Consider the following 21,578-nt stretch of genomic DNA (forward strand, 5'->3'; position numbering starts at 1 on the left):
AAGATGGCCCCGAGATTTCTTTCCAGTGATGTACATGCTGGTCCTTCTACCTGGAATGTCCTTTCCTTCTCCCTTTAGCAAATTTCTACTCATTCTTCAAAACCTAGTTCAACGCGAAGAAGTCCCTGACACCTACATCTAGCCAATCTGACCCTTTCTCTGGACACTTAACTGGGATGGCAGAAAGGGTTAACATGCATTCACATAGCAGCAGTGTCCAGGGGTGACTGTTCAGAGGTCTTTGGCACCAAGACTACCTGGCAAAGCCCAACTCCTGCTTTATTGAACTTTGTCTTCAGGTTTCCCTTATTCCACCACCTCCCCAGTATCCTTCCAACAAATTGTTTTTATTTAAAGTGGCCAAGTCAGTTTCTGCAGCTTGCAACTTAAGTACCCAACTGTTGCCCTGTCTCCCCAACATTGAGTTCCAGGCCCTCAGAAGTTTGTGAGATGAATTGTAGTCATGCAGAGGGTCATTATAAAAGGCATCCTTCCTGCGACCCAACCTCCTGAAGGATGGGGCAGGAGACAGACACCTGTGCTGCCTCTGTGAGATGTCTGGGGCTGGAGGGCAAGGGCCAGGGGTTTCTGCAAATATGCTTGTTTAATCCTCTGTGTGTGCCTCCACCTTACACACAGAGGGCGCTCAACACGTGCTCACTGGCCCCTAATCCCCCCGCCCGGCCCGAGAAAGCAGTTAGCAACAGCTGCATTTTGCAGATGGGAGACTGAGACTTAGATGTGAGAGATGCCCCAGGGCATCCAGTTGTGATGTGGGGGTCCCCAGAAGCGTCGCCAAGTCAAAATATCCCGGAGCTCAGTTCGTTCCTCAGCCCGCGCGGTGCCCACGATGATGTAAGACTTTGCAAGACCCCTCCTGGGTCATTTCGAACCGAGCTGCCCCAGAGCTGTCGGGTAGGTTGGGGGGAGACAGGTGCACGAGTGGACCTCGTCGGTGACCGAAGAAGGGGAGTGCAGCAGGCCCGATGGAGCCGACCTGTACCCGATGCAATCTGCTGTGGGCCGAAATGGGGGCTGAGCCAGATAAAGCAAACGCCTCCACCCGAGCCCAGCGGGGCGAAGAGGAGATCCCGCGTTGTTCCACCTGCGAAACAGGGCGAGCGTGTGGGCCAATCGGAGCCGAGCCAGGGTCGGGGCCAAGTGGAGCGGATGGGGCCGAGTGGACTAGCCGAGGGAGTGGGGCGCAGCCGAAAGAAGCCGAGTGGAGCCGAACAGAGAGGAGGCGCGGGTCGGGTGGAGCCAAGCGGAAATGAGTGGAGCCGAGCGGGGCCGGGTGGAGCCGAGCCGGTGAGAAGCCGGAGGCCGTGCGCGTCGGGCCGGCTTGTATCGGTGGGAGTTGTTGAGGTCTGTCATCTCTGGAAATCCTGTCATACTGTCGCTTTTGGATTCCGCCGTTTCCCTCCCAACGGAAAACTAGGGTTCCTGGATTCCCCCGGCCCGAGTTGTAACCACCGACGAGAATCTTTTTCACCGGCGGCCTCAGCGTCAGCATTTATAAAATCAGAGCGCGGGAGGGCGGCCGAAGACGGGTGTGGGGAGCCTTAGGCCTCCCGCTCGGGTCCACTTTTCGTATATTCGGGTAGGATCGGATGTGGTGTCTTCCGCTGAAGTCCCTCGGGTCAAGTTCACCTGGGAGCGGGTGGGGGTTCTGGGGAATGTCACTTTAAAGACTTTGCTTTTGGGGAACGGTCCTGGCGCTTCCTGTGTAGATGCTACAACTTAAGGTCCGGAGAGGGTCAGTGCGTGACGCAGCGGACGCTGGGGAAACCTGGTCTGGATTCCGAAGTCCAGCTCGTTTACCTGCAACAGGCCGGGGGTCCGTGCAGCCTGGCAGTGAAAGAATTATACACGGGGTGCTGCGCCTCTGCCCTTACCAGGGCAACCTCACTGAGCCCCACTGTTTGTAAGATGAAGAAAGCGATGCCTTCCTCTCAGGCTGCTGTGAAGCTGGATGGGGTGGGGGCTCTGTATTTTGACAGTGTTATCATGTAGTCATATTTGGAAAAAATGTCATTTTATTTTAAAATAAAAACATTTAGGTACCAGGCACTGTTCTAGGCAGTGGGGATACAGACGTGAACAAATCAACCAGTAATGCCTGCATACATTCTAGTAGGAGCTGCTGATCCAGTGGTTTGGCACAAGACTTCAGGCAGTGAACATGGGCATGAAGCATTGAGCCCTTAGGTGTGTGATCCGTTGTCACCCACCGTGCCTGTGTGCCTACTGCTGAATTACTCTAAGACACAGATCTGATCATGTGGCTTAGTTGCCAGTGCCTGTGCAATAAAGACCGTCAGAAGCGGGCCCTAGTCTGCTTTTCCAGTTGCATCTCCCCATCCCTTCTGTTTTCAGGAACACCTGGCCACTCACTCCTCCCAGTACATTCCTCTGCTGTGTGTTTTTAAGTGCCGGGCTCAGTGTTAGACACGAGATGGCGCCAGTACTGTACTGAAGACTTTCTCTAATGGCCACCGAGTACAGGCCTGTTAACTGGCTTGATTATTGCAACTTTTAGAAAGCCCCTTAGCATTTGTTTTATAGACAGCCCATATATTTTTTAGTATAATTCTCAATGAATTTTGTGTATTGAATAAATTTTCTAGATATAAAAAGGGGAGTATTATGAAACTGCCCCAAGGATTTCGGTACCATCATCTCAGAGAGCAAGCCAGCCTGTTTTACTCAGAAGCTCATCAAGGGTCCTAATTCACTCACAATCTCTTCTTACAGTGTTGTTGCTGGGATGCTTTAGGGAACTTGGCCAGGGTAGGGGAAATTCCCTTCTCTTGGTTGGGCTCTGATTTTGTAAGCCAAGAATGATTTTTGTAAACCAAAAATTTGGGGAAATTTTCCCCAAAGTCCCATTTTCTCTCCAAGCTAGTATTAGGTAAAAATCAGATATTACCTGCCCTGGTTTTTCAGCAAAATTTATTTGAAATGTGTGAGATTGCAGGCATCTCCCCATCTAAGGAGGGGCCGCAAAATGGAATTTCATCCAAAATTAAAACAGAGATGTGACCTGGTCTCTGCTGGCATCCTTTATAGATAAGTTTCCTACAAAGACAATCTATTGGGGTGGGGAAAATCTTAGAACGATAGTAGTTAGTATTTCACTTCACCTTTTAAAATTTGTATTTGTGACCATGTAATGTAGTGTACACCATGAGTCAGTTGTATACATCAAACCTGTGTTTTTCCACATGACAAAAAGATTGCTAGAGGACAGTGGCCAAGAGCTTTGCTGGTTTTCCCAGGATCTTCTAGCCAAAGGGGAATCCCTGGAACCTAAAGGGGCCTCTCTAGGAATGTCTCCTGTAGGTTTTGTCTTTTCACATCTCAGCCTCAGTTTCTTCATCTATAAAATGGTGCTCACAATCCCTTCTTCATGGAGTTGTGAGAACACAGTGAGATCTTGTGTGTAAAAAGGCTTTGAAAGCTGTGATGCCTGTGATAAACAGGGCTCCTGTTAGACCGCACAGCACCTTTGGGCACTGTGGAAATTGCACCCCTTTCTCCTGGTGGATCCAAACCCCTGACAGGGTACATGACTTGGTGAGTTGAGCCTTACTGGGTTGCAGTCCCACTTGCCCGTTTGACCAGGCACCCTAAGGCACAGTCTGCACAGGGTTGTGACAACCCTGTGGATCAAGTCCAAGTTCATACAGGGGAGCCTACCCTGACTGCCTCTCCCATTCCTATACCCTGTGTTTCTACCAAACTGAAGCCATCACTGTTTTGAAAGCAAAAGATCATTTCACCCCTCTGTGCCCTTGCATATGTAGGTCCCTCTGGCTTGCATGCACCTTCCCTTACTCTAGGTGCTCTTCGTGAACTCCTACTCAGTCATTAAGACCCCACTTAAGTAAGTCTTCAAGTCTATCTCATTTGATAACGTCTCCTTTTATATCCCTCCTCTTCTTCCATCTGAGTACACTCCCCTATCCTAGCCGTAATGCAATTATCTTTTCTGTTCTGCTTCTTCTGCTAGTTTTGGACAAAGATGAAGAAACAAATCTAGAGAGTGGATGACATTGGATCTCAGGTAAGTCCACCTTCAGCATGTGAGCTTGTTAACACAGCAGTTTCTTGTAAAGAGCGGTCACTCTGTGAAGAAATTGCCGGACTGTGGAGCTGCTCAAGGCCAGACAGCATGATTCATTCACCTCTTGGTGCCTGGCTTGCACCATGCCCAGGGCCTGACTGTTGGGTGCTGGTAAGTAACTGTTGACTGATTTACTGACTGTGTCTCATAATTGCCTTCCTGCCCTAGCCTTGAACCAAAGCCATGGAGATGAAGGAACTCTGGGGGTGTACAGACAGGGTGTTCCAGCTGCAAGAGGAGGGGAATGCAGGAGTTGTCTTTTAAATTTGTTATCTGCACCTGAACTACACGTATGCCTTATCCTTGTGAAAAATAAAAATATTGCAGATTAGGCTGAAATTCAGCCCTCACAGAGGTATCTGCTGTTCTAAGTGGATCAATCTCTGCATGTGGTTTATGTGTCTGTTAGTTTACATGCTAGCTGCAGTGCCAGAAAAACTTCCAAATCTCAGTTGCTTAACACAAAAAAGTTTATTTCTTGCTCAACACACAGTGGGATGTGGTCGGGAGGTGACTCTGGGCAACTGTTCCAGAAGGTGTCTCAGGGTCTAGGCTCAAAGTAATGCTCATCCCTTACTTCTAACCTGTGACAGAAAGATTGAGTGGGACATTTTAGGGGCTCACCTACAGGTAGCATATACTAAGTGTTACATATTCCAACAGCCAGGACTCAGTAACATGGTCTTAAAGTAACTGCAAAGGAGACTGGGACATGTAGTATTCTTATGCGGGGAAAATTTGTGAGCATCAAGCAATCTTGCCACAATAGTCATGCGTATCAATAGGTTATATATTGTATTACATGATGGCATGAGGCAGTTGAATCAAAGTGGTTGAATTTTGGATATACATTATTTTGGCTGTAGAGTAGGCAGTGGGATAGATGGATAGACATGGGAGGTAAGGGACAAAAGAAACCAAATCTGATTCCTGAGTTTTGGCATGTGCAACATGGGGGTTTGTAACACTGGATTCTTGACAGAGAGGAAGAGAGACTTGGAGCAGGAAAAGTATTGTTGTTTTTGTTTGTTTGTTTGTTTTGGTGGGAGGAGTTCTATTTTTCCATTGTTAAGTTTGAATTGCCTAGTAGGTATTCATGTGGAGAGGTCTGTAAGCCACAGGAGAAGACAGGGAAGTAGATCTACATTTGGAAGGCGTAGGCATGTGGACAATATTGAATGCCAGGAAGAGGGTGCAGATAGAGAAGCATGGAGAGCCTTTCTGTGAGTCCTGGGGCACATCAATATTTAGAGATGGAGCAGAGGAGAAGTCTATGAAGGAGACAGAAAAAAACATTCAGTTAGGTAGATGGAAAACGAGGTAAATGTAATGACATGGATATCTGAGAAGAGATTATTTCAGGAAGAAAGATGGGGCCACCTTGCACTAAAGACCACTAAGAAAGTGAGCAGGAGAGTGACTAAGAGGGAACTATTAGATTTGGCACCATGAAGGTTACTTGAGGCTCTCAGTGGAACCAGTGTCCTGTCCTTCAGATGCAGGAAACAGAAGCCAGTTGGATACGTTCTGGGAGAACAGGAGTTGAGGAAGTGGAGGCAACAACCATAGATAGATATTTTTTGTAACTAAAGAGAATGAGATGAAAGGATACCCATCCAGGGTTTTAACACTGGTGGGCTCTGAGATACGGGATCAGGCTCATTCATTAAAGTCTGTATATTGTTCTCATTTGTGGCCACTGAACTCTGTTCTGCTACCATACAAATCAGCTGTGAATTGGAGATATGTTTTTTTATTTTTATTTTTATTTTTTCCTGATTTTTTTTGTTTATTAAAAGTATTGCTATTCACATACCTTATATGCTAATACATGCATTAATTTCATTCCACATATGCTAATGATTCCAACTCTGCCTCCCCCAGTATATACTCCAGTGGCAAGGATACTTTCAGTCTCAACCCACTCAAAGTTGCTCAATGCTTTGTAAACACAGTTCTCTTTGAAAATAAAGTTGGTTTAGAAATATGTCCAAAGGTAATAATGTCTTTTGTAGAGTTCCTTTGAAAAGTAGCTTTATTTTAGATCATTTGAAAAATGTGCCATACAATTAATGTGTCAAAACTATTTGCAATTGCAAAGTCAACTTTTTTCACGTATATCTCTTCTCTTCTAGTCCCTATATTTATTGCTATAATTACAGTCATAACTTAGCTTTTGTCTTGTCTTTTTCATTGAAGTTTTTGATGTTGTGATGACGTCTTCAGGTTTATCACTTTTGATAAACACATACTATTTGTTGGGGCACTATGACATTTATCTTTGACTTTGACATTTGGCTAAAATCTTTTAGGTACAGTCAACTTTGCCCTCAGTTTATGTCTATGTCATTTCTGGGATCCTTGGTATTGTGCATGATCAATAATCCTATAATTGTTGTAACTAACGATATAAAATCACTGTCATCATACTGTAATATAATCACGGCATAACTTATGAGTTGATTTTAATAAAAATTTTCTCTTTCACTTATAATATGTATTTTAGATGTATCTTGGAGTGAAAAACACCTCACTTGTCTCTTACAAAAAGACAAATCAAAATATTGATATTTGCACAAATGCTCTTAATCAAAGCATCATAAGCCTGGTGTAGGTATCGTATACCCATCTGTCTTAAAACAATTTCTGGTATAAGAAAAACATTATGCTAGAAATGGATTCTTTTGGCCTATTCTGAAATTTTCTGTACTCATACATATTGTAGAGGTGACAGAAATGATTACAATTCACATTTAAAATTCCCCTCTTCTCTTTCCAACTCTTGTCAATGTTGTATTCCCCCTGAGAGTTCCATAAGAATGAAGCAGAAATCATGGAAAGAAATATCAAAGTAGAGCTGTCGTACTTCATCTAGATAACAAATATCCAGCAAAACTCTTTATCTTAGAATTACAGCGTGGGAGAGTCATCCCGGGAATATATATTAGTTGAGTTTATTGAAATTAAAAATAATACAGCATTTTTTCCTGTAAGAAATAAGTCCAGTTTGAATGGTTATTTTGACAATAAGGACTGGCTTTGCAAGTCAGGTTACTGGTGGAGACTTTCTTTAAATAAAATGAACTAAATGTGCAGGTTATGGTTCTGATCAGATAAAAGCCTTTTATGAGGCTTTCTATTGACAAAGTATATAAAAATAAATGATATTTCAAAATTTCCAAACTTTCTGAGTATATTTGGTAAAAGTTGTGTTTCTAAGAAAGTAATGATAGGTGGCTGTTTATAAGTCCTTTTTTTTTTTCCTTCCTTCTATTTAACTGTGTATCTTTTTTTTTTTAATTATACTTTAAGTTCTAGGGTACATGTGCATAACGTGCAGGTTTGTTACATATGTATACTTGTGCCATGTTGGTGTGCTGCACCCATCAACTCGTCAGCACCCATCAACTCGTCATTTACATCAGGTATAACTCCCAATGCAATCCCTCCCCCCTCCCCCCTCCCCCCTCCCTGTGATAGGCCCCGGTGTGTGATGTTCCCCTTCCCGAGTCCAAGTGATCTCATTGCTCAGTTCCCACCTATGAGTGAGAACATGCGGTGTTTGGTTTTCTGTTCTTGCGATAATTTGCTGAGAATGATGGTTTCCAGCTGCATCCATGTCCCTACAAAGGACACAAACTCATCCTTTTTTATGGCTGCATAGTATTCCATGGTGTATATGTGCCACATTTTCTTAATCCAGTCTGTCACTGATGGACATTTGGGTTGATTCCAAGTCTTTGCTATTGTGAATAGTGCCGCAATAAACATACATGTGCATGTGTCTTTATAGCAGCATGATTTATAATCCTTTGGGTATATACCCAGTAATGGGATGGCTGGGTCATATGGTACATCTAGTTCTAGATCCTTGAGGAATCGCCATACTGTTTTCCATAATGGTTGGACTAGTTTACAATCCCACCAACAGTGTAAAAGTGTTCCTATTTCTCCACATCCTCTCCAGCACCTGTTGTTTCCTGACTTTTTAATGATTGCCATTCTAACTGGTGTGAGATGGTATCTCATTGTGGTTTTGATTTGCATTTCTCTGATGGAGAGTGATGATGAGCATTTTTTCATGTGTCTGTTGGCTGTATGAATGTCTTCTTTTGAGAAATGTCTGTTCATATCCTTTGCCCACTTTTTGATGGGGTTGTTTGTTTTTTTCTTGTAAATTTGTTTGAGTTCTTTGTAGGTCCTGGATATTAGCCCTTTGTCTGATGAGTAGATTGCAAACATTTTCTCCCATTCTGTAGGTTGCCTGTTCACTCTGATGGTAGTTTCTTTTGCTGTGCAGAAGCTGTTTAGTTTAATTAGATCCCGTTTGTCAATTTTGGCTTTTGTTGCCGTTGCTTTTGGTGTTTTAGACATGAAGTCCTTGCCCATGCCTATGTCCTGAATGATTACCTAGGTTTTCTTCTAGGGTTTTTATGGTGTTAGGTCTAACATTTAAGTCTCTAATCCATCTTGAATTAATTTTCATATAAGGAGTAAGGAAAGGATCCAGTTTCGGCTTTCTACTTATGGCTAGCCAATTTTCCCAGCACCATTTATTAAATAGAGAATCCTTTCCCCATTTCTTGTTTTTCTCACGTTTATCAAAGATCAGATGGCTGTAGATGTGTGGTATTATTTCTGAGGACTCTGTTCTGTTCCATTGGTCTATATCTCTGTTTTGGTACCAGTACCATGCTGTTTTGGTTACTGTAGCCTTGCAGTATAGTTTGAAGTCAGGTAGCGTGACGCCTCCAGCTTTGTCCTTTTGACTTAGGATTGTCTTGGAAATGCTGGCTCTTTTTGGTTCCATATGAACTTTAAAACAGTTTTTTCCAATTCTGTGAAGAAACTCATTGGTAGCTTGATGGGGATGGCATTGACTCTATAAATGACCTTGGGCAGTATGGCCATTTTCACGATACTGATTCTTCCTAGCCATGAGCATGGTATGTTCTTCCATTTGTTTGTGTCCTCTTTTATTTCACTGAGCAGTGGTTTGTAGTTCTCCTTGAAGAGTTCCTTTACATCCCTTGTAAGTTGGATTCCTAGGTATTTTATTCTCTTTGAAGCTATTGTGAATGAGAGTTCATTCCTGATTTGGCTCTCTGTTTGTCTGTTACTGGTGTATAAGAATGCTTGTGATTTTTGCACATTAATTTTGTATCCTGAGACTTTGCTGAAGTTTCTTATCAGCTCAAGGAGATTTTGGGCTGAGACGATGGGGTTTTCTAAATATACAATCATGTCATCTGCAAACAGGGACAATTTGACTTCTTCTTTTGCTAACTGAATACCCTTGATTTCTTTCTCTTGCCTGATTGCCCTAGCCAGAACTTCCAACACTATGTTGAATAGGAGTGGTGAGAGAGGGCATCCCTGTCTCGTGCCAGTTTTCAAAGGGAATTTTTCCAGTTTTTGCCCATTCAGTATGATATCGGCTGTGGGTTTGTCATAAATAGCTCTTATTATTTTGAGATACGTTCCATCAATACCGAATTTATTGAGCGTTTTTAGCATGAAGGGCTGTTGAATTTTGTCAAAGGCCTTTTCTGCATCTATTGAGATAATCATGTGTTTTTTGTCTTTGGTTCTGTTAGTATGCTGGATTACGTTTATTGATTTGCGTATGTTGAACCAGCCTTGCATCCCAGGGATGAAGCCCACATGATCATGGTGGATAAGCTTTTGGATGTGCTGCTGGATCCAGTTTGCCAGTATTTTATTGAGGATTTTTGCATCGATGTTCATCAGGGATATTGGTCTAAAATTCTCTTTTTTTGTTGTGTCTCTGCCAGGCTTTGGTATCAGGATGATGTTGGCCTCATAAAAAGAGTTAGGGAGGATTCCCTCTTTTTCTATTGATTGGAATAGTTTCAGAAGGAATGGTACCAGCTCCTCCTTGTACCTCTGGTAGAATTCAGCTGTGAATCCATCTGGTCCTGGACTTTTTTTGCTTGGTAGGCTGTTAATTATTGCCTCAATTTCAGAGCCTGCTATTGATCTATTCAGGGATTCAGCTTCTTCCTGATTCAGTCTTGGGAGAGTGTAATTGTCCAGGAAATTATCCATTTCTTCTAGATTTTCTAGTTTATTTGCATAGAGGTGTTTATAGTATTCTCTGATGATAGTTTGTATTTCTATGGGGGTCGGTGGTGATATCCCCTTTATCATTTTTTATTGCGTCTATTTGATTCTTCTCTCTTTTCTTCTTTATTAGTCTTGCTAGTGGTTTATCAGTTTTGTTGATCTTTTCAAAAAACCAACTCCTGGATTCATTGTTTTTTTGGAGGGTTTTTTGTGTCTCTATCTCCTTCAGTTCTGCTCTGATCTTAGTTATTTCTTGCCTTCTGCTAGCTTTTGAATGTGCTTGCTCTTGCTTCTCTAGTTCTTTTAATTGTGATGTTAGAGTGTCAATTTTAGATCTCTCCAGCTTTCTCTTGTGGGCATTTAGTGCTATAAATTTCCCTCTACACACTGCTTTAAATGTGTCCCAGAGATTCTGGTATGTTGTATCTTTGTTCTCATTGGTTTCAAAGAACTTCTTTATTTCTGCCTTCATTTCGTTATGTACCCAGTAGTCCTTCAGGAGCAGGTTATTCAGTTTCCATGTAGTTGAGCGGTATTGATTGAGTTTCTTAGTCCTGAGTTCTAGTTTGATTGCACTGTGGTCTGAGAGACAGTTTGTTATAATTTCTGTTCTCTTAACATTTGCTGAGGAGTGCTTTACTTCCAATTATGTGGTCAATTTTGGAATAAGTGTGATGTGGTGCTGAGAAGAATGTATATTCTGTTGATTTGGAGTGGAGAGTTCTGTAGATGTCTATTAGGTCTGCTTGCTGCAGAGATGAGTTCAATTCCAGGATATCTTTGTTAACTTTCTGTCTCGTTGATCTGTCTAATGTTGACAGTGAGGTGTTGAAGTCTCCCATTATTATTGTATGGGAGTCTAAGTCTCTTTATAAGTCTCTAAGGACTTGCTTTATGAATCTAGGTGCTCCTGTATTGGGTGCATATATATTTCGGATAATTAGCTCTTCCTGTTGAATTGATCCCTTTACCATTATGTAATGGCCTTCTTTGTCTCTTTTGATCTTTGATGGTTTAAAGTCTGTTTTATCAGAGACTAGTATTGCAACCCCTGCTTTTTTTGTTCTCCATTTGCTTGGTAGATCTTCCTCCATCCCTTTATTTTAAGCCTATGTATGTCTCTGCATGTGAGATGTGTCTCCTGAATACAGCAGACTGATGGGTGTTGACTCTTTATCCAGTTTGCCAGTCTGTGTCTTTTAATTGGAGCATTTAGTCCATTTACATTTAAGGTTAATATTGTTATGTGTGAACTTGATCCTGCCATTATGATATTAACTGGTTATTTTGCTCGTTAGTTGATGCAGTTTCTTCCTAGCCTCGATGGTCTTTACATTTTGGCATGTTTTTGCAATGGCTGGTACCGGTTGTTCCTTTCCATGTTTAGTGCTTCCTTCAGGGTCTCTTGTAAGGCAGGCCTGGTGGTGACAAAATCTCTAAGCATTTGCTTATCTGTAAAGGATTTTATTTCTCCTTCACTTATGAAACTTAGTTTGGCTGGATATGAAATTCTGGGTTTAAAATTCTTTTTTTTAAGAATATTGAATATTGGCCCCCACTCTCTTCTGGCTTGTAGAGTTTCTGCCAAGAGGTCTGCTGTTAGTCTGATGGGCTTCCCTTTGTGGGTAACCCGACCTTTCTCTCTGGCTGCCCTTAAGATTTTTTCCTTCATTTCAACTTTGGTAAATCTGGCAATTATGTGTCTTAGAGTTGCTCTTCTCAAGGAGTATCTTTGTGGCGTTCTCTGTATTTCCTGAGTTTGAATGTTGACCTGCCCTACTGGGTTGGGGAAGTTCTCCTGGATGATATCCTGAAGAGTGCTTTCCAACTTGGTTCCATTTTCTCCCTCACTTTCAGGCACCCCAATCAGACGTAGATTTGGTCTTTTTACATAATCCCATACTTCTTGCAGGCTTTGTTCATTTCTTTTTCTTCTTTTTTCTTTAGACTTCTCTTCTCACTTCATTTCATTCATTTGTTCCTCAATCGGTGATACTCTTTCTTCCAGTTGATCGAGTCGGTTACTGAAGCTTATGCATTTGTCAGGTATTTCTCGTGTCATGGTTTTCATCTCTGTCAGTTCGTTTATGGCCTTCTCTGCACTAATTATTCTGGTTATCAATTCTTCCACTCTTTTTTCAAGATTTTTAGTTTCTTTGCGCTGGGTATGTAATTCCTCCTTTAGCTCTGAGAAGTTTGATGGTCTGAAGCCTTCTTCTCTCATCTCGTCAAAGTCATTCTCCGTCCAGCTTTGATCCGTTGCTGGTGATGAGCTGTGTTCCTCAGTTGAAAACGCAGAAATCACCTGTCTTCTGTGTCGCTCGCGCTGGGAGCTGGAGACTGGAGTTGTTCCTATTCGGCCATCTTGCTCCACCCCCTATTGTTTTTTTAAAGTATAGAACTAAGACTCTTGGACTGCTGAGGGGCACTGTGTGTGTGTGTGTGTGTGTGTCTAGGCATGCTGTCAACACTTGGAGAGGCAGTTCATGACCCTGTCTTAGATTTTACTTCTGGCTCATGCAGAGCTTCGTGGACAACCTCAGGTGAGAGCTAAGGGCCCTGTTATGTCTTTCCTAGCATATTTATAGTCCTGAGTATGCATGCTATTCTTATGCATGTTTAAAGCCCCCCGTGGAGACTTTGTTCCTGGGATTTTACTTTTTAAAAGGTTTTTGGTTAGCTTGTTATTTGATCCACTCTTACCACTACCTCAGGCAGCTGCAGTATTAAACAGTTGCCATTGATGATTTTTGATGAATGCCTCTGGAGAAAAAAGGCCTTTCACACTGCAGGAAATCTGAATGAGGTAAAATAAAGAGAAGACCTTTGAGTGGAGCCTTCTTAGGAAGCTCCAGACGGATTAAATAATGACAGTTCTCTAGGATTGGGGTGCTGTATGTGTTTCAACCTGTTCTTCCTTTCCAGTAGCTGCTAGGTTGCAGATTTTAACTGTGATTACTGATTTTTGATTTTCAAAGGTACTGTGCAGGTGGAGTAAAGCGAGTAAGAATAGAGCAATTTATATGCCAGAAGAAATGCTGTCCTTACCAGTATTCAGCCATTTTCTTGAATAAATGCTCTCTGGATTGTGATAAGATTTTGGTTAATTTCTAGAGTTTTGAAAGACTTGATTTCAGTAATTGTTGACTGTGTTCCCATTGCTTTTATGGAGTAGGGGAGTTTTGGAGGTCCTTATTCTGCCATTCCCTTCTGACATCACTCTAGCTGTTATTTCTAGTAACTCCATTTCCTGTCCAGTCCTCTTTGTGCTTACTCTCTGTTCTGTATACTTTCTGTTTCATCTTTTCATCTTCCTTCTATTTATTTTATTGGCTTTCTGAATAATTCAAGATCATATTTGAAATTACTCAAATGTTATCTTCCCTGAATTGTTTATTTCTGCACCACTTGCCTTACAAGGAGTACTTTTTCAGCTAGGGAAGAGGACATTTGCAATTGAGCTCTCAATAGTTCTAGAAGGTGAGACATGAAACATACAGTAGGACAATTCTGAACAAGGTTATTCCTAAGTTGACTGAAAGAATATTCACAAGGAAAAGCTCTCTGTACAATTTATTTCAAGAGGAGGGGAGGGAGACTTGAAGCCAGGTACATTCATCTCGAATAAAGCATTGACTGTGGAGAAAAGAAATGAATATAGTAAAATTGGAAGCCAGTTTTTATCTGAGCTCAAAGCTAATTCCTCTAAGGAAGGCATCTCATAGTTATTTGAGGGCATTTAAAATGTAATTTTGATACAGTTGAGAGAAATTGTGCTAGCAAGAAATCTTATAAACATAATAAATGTGGGAAATTATTAGCTCAACCTATGCATGTGTAAAACTTTTTAAAATATAATCATGTGGTACACCTTTCAGTTATAACAAACTTCATAAGACATCAAGAGGTTCATAGTATAGAGGTTCCTGTAAGTGTAATAAATGTAGGAAGGCCTTCACTAGAAAATTCCACCTCATTGTGCATAGAGAAGTCATACTGGAGAGAATTTCTATGATTTTGATTAAAGTGAAAAGCCACAGTACCAGGAGTTAAAATTCTTTAGCCACCCAAAATTTGTAGAGATGATAATCCTGATCAGTATAACAAATATGGCAAAGCTTTCTTCAGTGGATCATACTTTATTGTATATCAGAAGAATTATACAGGAGGGGAAATTAGATTCCTCTAGCTGCCAAAACAGATTACCACAAAATGGGTGGCTTAAAACAACAGAATTTTATTCTCTCACAGCTTAGGAGGCCAGAAGTCAGAAATAAAGAAATTTGGGAAATGTGTTCCTTCTGGAGGCTCTCAAGAAGAAACTGTTCTATGCCCTTCTGGATTCTGCTGGTTTCCAGTAATTTTTGGCATTGCTTGATGTGTAGCTATATCACACCAGTCTCCATCCTCACATGGCTTTCTTCTCTGTGTGTGTCTCTATTTCTTCTACTCTTCTTGTAAGGAAACCAGTCATCATGTTTAGGGCATTTCCTAATTTCAGTATGACCTTATCTTCAATAATTACATCTGCAAAGACCCTATTTCCAAATAAGGTTACATTCCAAGATTCTGGGTGGATGTGAATTTTGAGGGGGAGGTGGACACTATTCAACCGACTACAAACCCCATGAATGTAGTAAATGTGAGAAACCTTGTACCTGGAGCTCAGTTTCTGTACAACAATAGTAAGAAGTCCTTTGAATGCTAGCAATGTGGGCAGTTCTTCAACTATAAATCATCCTTCATTAGTATTGGAGAATTCATACTGGAGAGAATACAGTACAAACTGTAATTAATGTGGAAAAACTTTTCAAAATAACTTCTCTTTTACTTATGTAAAAACTCCTGATACTCCTAAATCTCATTAATATAGTCATGTATTAAATTCTTTAGATACCTTATTAACCACAGAGAATACACATTGAAGAGAAACCTCATGATTATGTCACAGAGCCTTTAGCTGTAAAGACCTCATTTAGAGATAAAATAATTTACACTGGAGAAAACATTATCAATTTATTACATTCATCAGAATGTATAAGAGTCATGAATTACTTAACATGTAAAAACTCATGCACGAGGATAAACAACATGTGAGAACTCATACAGGTGAAAAGCCAGTTTGGGAAAATCATCTGGAAAAGAAACTTTGTAGATCACTAAATTCGTCCTGAGTACATACCAAATTATTCTATTAATTTGGAAAATTTGGAATGCATGTAAATGTATTCTAATAAATTGATATTGTCAGATACCAAACTAAAAAGAAAAACTTACAAGCTTTAGGATTCTTCAGTATAGTGTTTATAATTTTTTGCATAATTTAAATTAATTCAGGTAGCAGAATAAAAATTCAAATACACTGGAAAGGAATAGGAATATGATAGGGTATGATTCAGAGTCCCTACTCTCATAGTAGCTTAGTTTTATTTTTTAAAACAACAAGTTAGAAGGGAAACCTATTTATGAGGGTCTTGTACCATATTTTATCAAATCAAACTCGTAATGAATTGTGAGATATGCCATTATTTTGTGTACCACTAAGACTTAAAAAACCTCCTAGACTATGGTATTTCATTGATTATAAGATGCATCATGATTCAGAGATGTTGAAATGTGGGGGTATAAGTGAACCCTACATATGGAGTCTCTAAACCATATGATAATTCAGTAATATTTCATTAGGTAGAGGGGAAAATGTGTTGGATTTTAGCCCAAATTAACAAAATCTAATCTTTCCCTCTCTATCAAAAATCTTGTGCTGAAATAGTAATTGCACTTATTTCTATAATATTTTGCTTTCTTTTCAAAAATTCTTTTTGGTATTTCAGCACCTGTATGGATGGTATACTAAGAATTGATCACATTTGGTTGTTGAAGGGCCAGGATGGCTGATTGGAAGTAGCTGCAGTCTGTGGCACTCATATAGAGGAATGAAAAGAGCAAATGAATTCAGCACCTTCAACTGAGATATCTGGGTTCTCACATTGGGACTGACTAAGCAATAGCTTGACCCACAAAGAACAAAAGGAAGCAGGGTGGGGTGATGACCCACTTGGGAGCAGCACAGAGCCATGGGAACCCCCACCTCCAGCCAAGGGAAGTGGTGAGTGAATGTGTAACCCTTCTTCAGAAACCACGCTCATCCCATGGATCTTTGCAACCTGTGGATCAAGAGATCCCCTCATGAGCCCACAGCACCAGGGCCTTGGGCTCAATACATGAGCCTGTGTGGAGTCGTGACAGAGTGGCCACTTAGGCACACACAGAGACCCAGGAGTTTTGCATACTCCAACCCCAGGATCTGTGGCAAGGCAGGAGATTCGTCTGTGCATGTCCCTAGAAAGGGGACTGAGTCCAGGGAGCCAAGTGGCATCATTCTGCAGGCCTCACTTCCATGACATCTCACAGGTTGAGACCCAGTGGCTTGGAATTCCAGCCAGCCGGCAGCAGTAGGCTGGAGTCTGCCTGAGTCGGGACCAAGTTCCCAGTGGTAGGTATGGCTGCCATCTCTGTGGTTTGGTTGACTCAGTTGTTTCAGCCTGCCAGCTTTGAAAAATACAGGTGGTCTGAACAAGGAGGGGTTCCCCACAGGACAGCACAGCTGCCTTGCCAGATCGTGGCCAGGCTGCTTTTTTAAGAACGGCCCTGATCCATTTCTTCTTGCTGGGTGAGATCTCCCTGCAGGGGCTTCAGCCACTCCAGCAAGCGTTCTACAGACAGAGCTCTGATCTTTCCCTGGGACAAAGCTCCAGGGAGAGGGGTGGGTACCATCTCTGCAGTTTGGTAGACTCAGCTGTTCCAGCCTGCTGGCTTTGGAGAATACAAATGGTCCAGATGAGGAATGGTCCTCCCCAACTCAGCTTACCTGCTCTACCAAAGGGCATTCAGACTGCTTCTTTAGGTAGGTCCCTGATCCTGTTCTTCCTCACTGGGTGAGACCTCCTAGCAGGGGTCTTCAGCCACCTCCTGTAGCCACATTCAGGCTGGCAACAGGTCAGTGGCCCCTGAGTTGGAGCTTCCAGAGGAAGGAGCAGGCTTCCCTCTTGGCTGTTTTGCATGAATCACTGGTGATACCTCCAGGTATGGGAAAAACTGAGGCAACGAGAGTCTGGAGTGGACCCCCAGCAAACCAAAACAGCCTTACTGAAGAGTGGCCTAACTGTTAAAACAAACAGAAAATAACAACATCCACAAAGATCTCATAAAAGCAACCTTGGCTGGGCGTGGTGGCTCACGCCTGTAATCCCAGCACTTTGAGAGGCCAAGGTGGACAGATCACGAGGTCAGGAGAGCATAGACCATCCTGGCTAACATTTAGTAGAAGCCCTGTCTCTACTAAAAAAATTAAATTAAATTAAATTAAAATTAAAAAATAAAAATAAATTAGCTGGGCATGATGGCGGGCGCCTATAGTCCCAGCTACTTGGGAGTCTGAGGCAGGAGAATGGCATGAACCCAGGAGGCGGAGCTGCAGTGAGCCAAGATCACGCCACTGCACTCCAGCCTGGGCGACAGAGCAAGACTCTGTCTCAAAAAAAAAAAAAAAAAAAAAGCAGCAACCTCAAAGATTGAAGGTAGATAACCCCACAAAGATGAGAAAAAAATCAACACAAAAACACTGAAAACTCAAAAAGTCAGAATGCATGTTCTACTCCAAATGACCACAACACCTATCCAGCAAGGGCACAGAACTGGGCTGAGGCTGAGATGGCTGAATTGACAGAGTAGACTTTAAAAGGTGGGTAATAATGAACTTCACAGAACTAAAAGAGCATGTTATAACCCAATGCAAAGAAGCTAGGAATCATGATAAGACAATATAAGAGATGATAACCAGAATAGCCAGTTATGTTTCTAAAGGAGAGAAACATAACTGACCTGATGGAGCTGAAAAATGCAACACGAGAAATCCACAATGTGATTATAAGTATCAATACAGAATAGACCAAGTGGAGGAAAGAATCTCAAAGCTTGAAGACTATCTTTCTGAAATAAAATGTATAAGAATAGAGAAAAAAGAATGAAAAGGAATGAGCAAAACCTCCAAGAAATATGGGATTTATATAAAGAGACTAAACCTATGACTGATTGAGGTACCTCCAAGAAATACGGGATTTACGTAAAGAGACTGAACCTGTAACTGATTGAGTTACCTGAAAGAGATGGGGAGAATGGAACCAAGATGGAAAACATACTTCAGGATGCAATCCAGGAGAGCTTCCCCAACCTAGCAAGACAGGCTAACATTCAAATTCAGAAAATGCAGAGAATTCCAGTAAGATACTCAGTGAGAAGATCAACCCCAAAGCACATAATCAGATTTTCCAAGGTTGAAATGAAAGAAAAAATGTTAAGAGCAGCCAGATGTAAAGACCAGGTCTCCTACAAATGGAAGCCCATCGTACTAACAGTGGACCTCTCAGCAGAGACCCTACAGGCGAGAAAATATTGGGAGCCAATGTTCCACATTCCACATTCCTAAAGAAAAGAATCTCCAACCCAGAATTTCATATCTGGCCAAACTAAGCTTCGTAAGCGATGGAGACACCAGATCCTTTTCAGAGAAGCAAATGCTAAGGGAATTTGTCACCACCAGGCTTGCCTTGCAAGAGCTCCTGAAGGAAGCACTAAATATGGAAAGGAAGAACCATTACCAGCCACTAGAAAAACACACTGAAGTACAGAGACCAGTGACTGTAAAGCAACCACATAAACAAGTCTGCATAGTAGCCAGCTAATATCATTATGACAGGATCAAATTCACACATATAAATACTAACCTTGTATGTAAATTGGCTAAATGCCCCAATTAAATGGCAAAGAGTGGCAACCTGGAAAAACAACCAAGACCCATTGGTATGGTGTCTTCAAGAGACCCATCTCAAAGGCAATGACACCCATAGGTTCAAAATAAAGGGATGGAGAAAAATCTGTGAAGCAAAAGGAAAACAGAAAGAAGCAGGGTTTGCAACCTAATTTCAGAAAAAAAGAGTTTAAGCCAACAAAGAGTAAAAAAATACAAGGGCATTACATAATTGTAAAGGGTTCAATTCAAGACTTACCCTAAGTATGTATGCACCCAACACAAGAATATCCAGATTTATAAAGCAAGTTCTTAGAGACCTTCAAAGAGATATAGACTCCTATGCAATAATAGCGGGAGACTTCAACACCCCAGTGACAGTATTAGGCAGATCACCAAGGCAGAAAGTTAACAAAAGATATTCGGGACCTGAACTCAGCACTGAATCAGATGGATCTGATAGACATCTACAGAACTCTCCACCCCCAAACAACAAAGTATACATTCTTCTCATTGCTGCATGGCACATAATCTAAAATTGATCACATAATCAAACAAAACACTCCTCAGCAAAGGCAAAATAACTGAAAACATCCACTCTTGAACCACTGTACAATCAAATTACACATTTAGACGAGAAAATTTGCTCAAAACCACACAACTACATGGAAATCAAATAAGCTTCACCTGATTGACTTTTGAGTAAATAATGAAATTAAGGCAGAAATCAAGAAATTCTTTAGAACAAATGAGAATAAAGATAAAATGCCATTTAATTGGGGCCTTTACCAGAATCTCTGGGACAGAGCTAAGGCAGTGTTAAGAGGGAATTTTATAGCACTAAATGCCCATATTAAAAAGTTAAGCAGATCACAATTTAATAACCTAACATCACAACTAAAAGAATGAGAGAAGCAAAGAAAACCAACCTCAAAGCCAGCAGAAGACAAGAAATAACCCAAATCAGAGCTGAGCTGAAGGGCGCTGAAACACAAAAGCCAATTCAAAAAAATCAACAAATCCATAGTTTTTTTTTTTAAATAATAAAGCACATAAACCACTAGCTAGAATAATAAAGAAGATAAAAATAAATACAATTAGAAATGACAAAGGAGATATTATCACTGACCCAACATAAACACAAATAACTATCAGAGAATATAATGAACACCTCTATGCACATCAACTAGAAAATCTAGAAGAAATAGATAAACTCTTGGACACATACACCCTCCCAAGACTGGGCCAGGAAGAAACTGAATCCTTGAACATAGCAATAAAGAGTTTCAAAACTGAGTAAGTAATAAATAGCCTACAAACAATAAAAGACCCAGGACCAGAAGGATTCACAGTCAAATTCTACCAGATGTACAAAGAAGAGCTGGTACCATCTCTACTTAAAAAAATTGAGGAGGGGGACTCCTTCCTAACTCAATCTATGATGCCAGCATCATCCTGAGACCAAAACCTGGCAGATATAGAACAAAAAAAAGAAAACTTCAGGCCAGTATCTGTGATGAACATGGATGCAAAAGTCCTCAATAAAATACTGGCAAATCTAATACAGTAGCACATCAAAAAGCTTATCCACCACAATCAAATAGGCTTCATTCCCAGGATGCAAGGTTGATTCGACATATGCAAATCTAAAAATGTGATTCATCATATAAACAGAATTAAAGATAAAAACCACATGATTATCTCAATAGATGCAGAAAAGGCCTTGGATAAAATTCAACTTCACTTCATGTTAAAAACTGTCAATAGGCCAGGCGCGGTGGCTCACACCTGTAATCCCAGCACTTTGGGAGGCTGAGGTGGGAGGATCATGAGGTCAGGAGTTCGAGACCATCCTGGCTAACACGGTGAAACCCTGTCTCTACTAAAAATACAAAAAAATTAGCTGGGTGTGGTGGTGGGCACCTGTAGTCCCAGCTACTCAGGAGGCTGAGGCAGGAGAATGGCATGATCCTGGGAGGTGGATGTTGCAGTGAGCCGAGATCGCGCCACTGCACTTCAGCCTGGGTGACACAGTGAGACTCTGTCTCAAAAAAACAAAACAAAACAAAACAAAAAATCTCTCAATAAACTAGGTATTAAAGGAATATACATCAAAATAATAAGAGCCATATATGACATACCTACAGCCAGTAATATACTGAATGAGCAAAAGCTGGAAGCATTCCCCTTGAAAACCAGCATAAGACAAGGATGGCCCCTCTCACTACTCCCATAGTATTGGAAGTCCTGGCCACAGCTATGACACAAGATAAAGAAATAAAGAGTATTCAAGTAGGAAGAGAGGAAGTCAAATTGTTTTTGTTTACAGATGACATGATCCTATATCTAGAAAACTCCATTGTCTCGGCCCAAAAACTTCTAAGCTGATAAGCAACTTCAGCAAAGTCTCAGGATATAAAATCAATGTGTAAAAATTACTAGCATTTCTATACACCAACAACAAACAAGCAGAGAGCCAAATTATGGATGAACTCCCATTCACAATTGCTACAAAAAGAAAAAAATATCTAGGAATACAGCTAACAAGGGAAGTGAAGG

General features: G+C 41.3%; 1 protein-coding gene across 6 annotated transcripts; it reads left to right on the forward strand.

Moving 5' to 3' along the window:
• The first annotated feature begins 675 nt into the window (after positions 1-675).
• On the forward strand, positions 676-17,520 carry LOC117083293. 6 transcript variants are annotated; one of them, XM_033210782.1, is made up of 3 exons: positions 676-1,365; positions 4,013-4,066; positions 16,045-17,520. In XM_033210782.1, exons 1-2 carry the CDS (start codon positions 772-774, stop codon positions 4,040-4,042), a joined length of 624 nt encoding a protein of 207 aa, XP_033066673.1. In that variant the 5' UTR covers positions 676-771; the 3' UTR covers positions 4,043-4,066; positions 16,045-17,520. The 6 variants fall into 6 exon arrangements, 5 of the variants coding, with proteins under 5 accessions (XP_033066673.1, XP_033066672.1, XP_033066675.1 ...); XM_033210781.1 differs by lacking the exon at positions 16,045-17,520 and adding an exon at positions 4,295-4,477; XM_033210784.1 differs by lacking the exon at positions 16,045-17,520 and adding an exon at positions 4,295-4,477 and having other exon boundaries at positions 676-1,325.
• Positions 17,521-21,578: the final 4,058 nt, after the last annotated feature.

This window comes from Trachypithecus francoisi, unplaced genomic scaffold (genome assembly GCF_009764315.1).
Source record: "Trachypithecus francoisi isolate TF-2019V2 unplaced genomic scaffold, Tfra_2.0 Lachesis_group0, whole genome shotgun sequence".
Lineage (NCBI taxonomy): Eukaryota > Metazoa > Chordata > Mammalia > Primates > Cercopithecidae > Trachypithecus > Trachypithecus francoisi.